The 5,312-nt window shown below is 50.8% G+C and overlaps 1 protein-coding gene across 1 annotated transcript; it reads left to right on the top strand.

Moving 5' to 3' along the window:
* The first annotated feature begins 2,427 nt into the window (after positions 1–2,427).
* On the top strand, positions 2,428–3,705 carry LOC144159792 (uncharacterized). The gene has a single exon (XM_077691479.1). The coding sequence runs from the start codon at positions 2,428–2,430 to the stop codon at positions 3,703–3,705; it is 1,278 nt and encodes a 425-aa protein (XP_077547605.1).
* The last annotated feature ends 1,607 nt before the right edge of the window (positions 3,706–5,312 follow it).

Here is a 5,312-nt window from a genome sequence, read left to right as displayed (position 1 = left end):
TTGTTGGCCATTGCAGGGGCTGCAGGTAGGAGCGGCGTCGGAGGAGTGTTTGAAACGCCCGCCAGCCCAGGGAGCGTGGGCGACGTGGGCGCACTCATGTTGGTGTGCGGAGCGGAGTGCGCCGCCGTTGCGCAATCGTTTGGCGACGCCGCCGCTAGGGGAGGCGGGCCGGCCGAAATGATGCGCTCCTCGGCAGAGTTGGGCGTGGTCGAGTGGTCAGGATGGAGATGGTGATAAGATCACTCACAGGGCAAGTTGGGGCGCAAACGTGGTGTCAAGATGTTCCACGCAATGAGTGGCGTGTGGTGGAACGCACGGGCGCTGTACACAGGACGGTGGACCGGCTGGAGATAGAAGTTTCCGCAGAGCTCATGCGATCGCGGCTGGTCCAGTCGGCGACTGCAGCGCCTCCTCCTGGTTGGTAAGATTCCCCCCTGTGCCGGACTTGCGGTGTGCGCGAGACTGTAAATCACTTGCTGTGCGTCTGCCCTCGATACGCTGCTGCGCGAAAAACTGCAGCGAGCTCCCTCTCGCGTGTACGTCATGGAGGCAGCCTCGAACTTTTTCATTTTCTTGGGCCCTGGGCCAATAGTGCTGACAGTACCTTAGGTACAAAAGTTCTGCTCCAGTTCCTACGAGAGACTGAACTGGACAAATCTCTCTAGATCAGAGACAGAGCAAGTGTGTCACGATATCTTCTCTTTCGCACCGTGGCGTTCATCTATTTACTTTCCTTGGGTTGGTGTTGTTACTTTTTTCCCGTCGTTTACTTTTCATTTTGTTTGAGCGTTTCCATTTCGATTTTCTTTTCAATTGTATTTTTTTTGTCCGGACTCTGTTGGCAGCAATCTCTTGTTTTTCTTGTCCTTTTTTTCATTTTTTTTAACGCTTCATGTTTGTCTTCTTCCTGCTGTAACCCTGATGTCTGATATGCACCACTCATCAACGTAGTCACCCCCCATCTGGTGTAGCAAGCTTTGTCCCTAGCAGGGCTGACCTCACCAGTTCACATTAAAGAGCATTCTCTCTCTCTCTCTCCTGTATATCGCGTAGCGCAAGAGTTGCGCGTCTGATTGCCACATGCCACGGGTTCCACCTTACGACGGCGAAGCCTGCTTTCAGTGCTGCGCACAAGACACTGTTTTCAGTCTACTGCTCAAGTTACCGGCGATGATTGCGGTAGCGGCGGCAGCGGCACTGGCGGCCGCTCAGCTGATAAGCAGCTGACTATCCCCGCAGTCACGCTGTACTGCAGGTGCTGACACGCGCATGCGCCGACTCCTCCCCGCCGCTGCCACTGGCGCGGCGGCCCGGCGGCGGCTCCTACAGGCGTGCTTGACGGGTGGCTGTCCCGCATGACTTTAGAACTCAGGATGGCGGATGGAGGCGCAAATCTGCTCCCCTAGGGGAGCTATATACAGGAACTCTAGGTAATACCCTAGTTACACGGGCACGCCTAACCATGGTTACGCCTAACTATAGTTAGCCGGCTTAACTGCAGTTAGCGTTAACCATGGTCAGCCGCTGTTACACGCAATCCGAGCGTGTGGGTCAAGCGGTCACGTGGCCTATGCAATCGCGGAATGAAAAATTACGTTGAAGCTACTGTAATAGGAAAAAAAGAGATGTTGCAAGTTTATAACAAACTATTCAAAACAATAGTTGCAAAACTATCTATTTGAGCGTACATGTTTACGTCTTTTTTTTATTTAGATAGCGCGAATGTAAAAACAACCCGTCAACACTGTCTACGAAGCCACTCAACAAGCCGAGGTCAGCCAGAGCCAGCGCCAGCGCTGTAAAAACAGTAAAAACGTTGTCGTCGCTCATGGTCGTCGCTCTTCGTGGTCGTCGTCGTGTTGTTGGAGTGTGTTTTTGCCATGCCGGATCGCTTCGGCTACCTTTTACCGCTTGCACTGCCTCGCGTTGCGTCAAGTATTTAGTGTGACTCGTTTGCCGTGTGTAGTGTGTGTGTTTTAAGTGACGCCCGCACGACCATGAGCGAACAATGCCTCCAAGCGTCGGAACGCTTCTACGAGCAGTTGTTTCACCTGTCGTAAAGTGTTCGGTGTACTTTGTTTGCTGTGCGTAGTGTGTTTGTGTGTGTTTCAAGTAACGCCCGCCTGACTGCGTCACATTGAGGGCGGTGGCTTTAAGCGTCGGAACGTTTCTGCTACGTGGTGCTGTTTTACCTATCGTGATGTGTTCAGTGTGCTTCGTTTGCTGCGCGTAGTGTGTGTGGTGTGGAGGGGGGTTTAAGTGACGACCACAGACTTGAGTCGCATAAGCGAACGATGGCTATCTTTCGGAACGCTCATGCGGCGTGGTACTGTTTCGCCTCTCTTTAAGTGTCCAGTGCGTCTTGTTTGCTGTGGGTTGTGTGTGTTGTTTCGGGTGACGTCCGCGCGACTTCGTCCCGTGTGAACGATGGCTCTTAGCCGACCGGTATTCAACGATACGTCCGACGACGGCGAACTTCAATTTCTGACTGCCCTTGCCGTTAAGCAGGCAGCTATATACCAGCTGCAGATGCAACAGCAACATCTGCAGGCCGAAATTGAAGAAATAGATGAAGAGCTGCGGCAGACGGCCAAGAGACGTAAACTGCGGATGGCGGCAATCATGCGCCTTTGCTCCCGTGAGCGGCGTGTGTGGTCGTACCACCGCAGCGGTTCGTGGTACGATACCACACTTCCAAATCTGCCTGACTCTGCCTTCAGAGAAAACTTCCGCGTGAGCCGCACGACATTCACGTACATAGTAAACGCATGCGAGTGCATGAGGCGGCAAGACACCAACATGCGTCGAGCCATCCCCTTGGACAAGCGTGTGGCCATTGGCTTGTACCGTCTCGCCAGCTCAGCAGAGGAGAGAACTGTGGCCCATCTATTTGGGGTTAGCCGGCCATCGGTAAACCTTATATTTCGGGAGTTCTGTCGGGTGGTCGTGAGGCACCTCGAGCACCTATACATCAAGTTCCCTCGACCATGTGAAATGGCCGAGCATCTGCGCCAGTTTGAGGCAGTGCTGGGTTTTCCCCAGGGAGTTGGTGCCCTTGACGGTTGCCACTTGGAAGTGTGCCCCCCCACAGTAAATGCGTCCGACTACTACAACTACAAGGGTTGGTACAGCATCATTCTGTTGGCGGTTGCGGACCACAACTACAAGTTCTTGTCGACAAATGTTGGATCACCTGGGAAGAACCATGATTCCAATGTCTTCCGCAGGTCGAAGCTGCCAGGTGTCCTGGCTAGCCAGTTATTCTCAATGGAGGCAAAGGTTGTGGAAGGCGTGAATGTTTGTCCGCTTCTCCTCGGAGATCAAGCGTTCCCCTTGCAGGCACACCTCATGAAACCATTTCCGCGCCCTGGTCCTCATGGGTCTCCCTCGCAGACATTCAATTATAGACTATCAAGCGCTAGGCGCGTTGTCGAGAATGCCTTTGGACGGCTCAAGGCGCGCTTCCGAATGGTACACAAGGGCCTTGAATGTGACATTGATAATGTCAACAGTGTTGTTAGGGCCGCCTGTGTGCTTCACAACATTTGTGAGCAGCTCAGGGACCACTGTGACACAAGCTGGGTCGATGCAGTCCGCTGTGACGATGAAAGACGTCCTCAGCCAGCCCGCTCAAGTAACCGGAGAGAGCCGTTAGGGGTGGCAGTCAGGGAGGCCCTTGCTCAGCATCTCGCTAAAAGTCGGTAGGGTGTGGCAAACATGTTCGTGTTGTTCCCGTTTTCTCTGTGGCAGTGCCATCGCTATGTTTGCTGCTCTAGTTTTATTTAGAGCATTTGTGTTTTGTACAGGGCTGTTTGTTCAACTTTTTTTTTGTCACCACAATGTTGTTTCTTGCTCTAGAAGATTTGCTAGTTTGTCTGGTTTTGTTTCGGGCATTCGTGTTGTCTTGTGCAGAGTTGTCTGTTCCTTGTTTCTTTTCTAGATTGATTTGATTGATTGTGGGGTTTAACGCGTTGACGGAGTGCAGGCGATGAGGTGCGCTGTATGGATTAATTTGGACCACCTGGGGATCTTCAACGTGCGCCAAAATCTCGTACACACAGGCGTTTTTGCTTTTCGCCTCCATCAGAAAAGCAGCCGCCGGGGCCGGGAATCGAACCTGCGACCTCGTGCTCAGCAGCACACCTTAGCCACCGCGGCAGGTTTTTTTTTTCTAACTTACCACCAAAGTACCATGTCTTGTTGGAGAATTGCTGGTCGGTGTTGGTATGCTGAGAGCATTCGTGTTCTGGGAATTCAATCTAGGGCAATGCCATCGTTTTTTACTGCTGCAATTTCATTTAGAGCATTTGTGTTTTGTACAGAGTTGTTTGTTCACCCTTTGTTTTGCCACCAGAATGTTGGTTCTTGGTCTAGACGAATTGCTAGTCTGTCTGATTTCGTTTCGAGCATTCGTGTTGTTGCGCAGAGTTGTCTGTTCCTTTTTTTTAACTTACCGCCAAGACGTCATGTCTTGCTGGAGAATGGGTGCTCGGTCTTGGTTTGCTTAGAGCATTCGTATTATGGCAATGGCATCGTTATGTTTGCTGCTCTAATTTCATTTAGGGTATTTATGTTTTGTACAGAGTTGTTTGTTCACCATTTTTTTGTCACTAGAATGTTGGTTCTTGGTCTAGAAGAATTGCTAGTCTGTCTGATATTGTTGCAAACATTCGTATTGCCTTGTGCAAAGTTGTCTGCCCCCCCCCTTTTTTTTTTAAATTACCACCAGGACATTGCGTCTTGTTGGAGAATTGCTGCTCGGTCTGGATTTGCTTAGAGCATTTGTGTTGTCTTGTGCAAAGTCTTGTTTCCCCTGTTTTTGAAGGGCACGGCACTTTAGGAGCCCAGCCTGTCGTCTTGGCTTGTGTGCGGTTAGGCTATCTAGACAGAGACAGGCTACCAAGAACAGAGTTCCCGCTCGTGCTGTTTCAGACAACAAGAAAAGAAATAAAAAAAGCACGTGACCTGTCTCAGGGGAAGGGGTGCAAGCACTGCGACAGGTGGAAAATTGAATTGCATTGAACAAGCTTCTGTTGAATTCATCAAGAGGGAGAAAGACAATGAAATTGTGGAAAATGGCAGCAGAGCCCCTCTGGTGAATCGCAGCTTTGCACTTCTGACAGCTTTGACGTTGAGTACGTAAACTGCTATAATTTTTTAACTTGCCACCTGAACGTACCATTTTTTTGGAGAATGGCTGCTCTGTCTCTTTTCCCTTGAAGCATTCGTTTTGTCTTGAAGGTAGTTTGTAGCGATTTTTTCAGTTGACCAAAATGTGGCGTCTTGGGAAGGAATTGCTGCTGTGTCTGGTT

This window comes from Haemaphysalis longicornis, unplaced genomic scaffold, assembly GCF_048455015.1.
Source record: "Haemaphysalis longicornis isolate Haplotype H1 unplaced genomic scaffold, Haemaphysalis longicornis Haplotype H1 scaffold_1, whole genome shotgun sequence".
NCBI lineage: Eukaryota > Metazoa > Arthropoda > Arachnida > Ixodida > Ixodidae > Haemaphysalis > Haemaphysalis longicornis.
This window is presented reverse-complemented; position numbering and strand designations above follow the sequence as displayed.

What these genes read in the sequence shown, in the direction of transcription:
- LOC144159792 (XM_077691479.1), top strand. Translation starts at nt 2,428, where the DNA reads ATGGCTCTTAGCCGACCGGTATTCAACGATACGTCCGACGACGGCGAA.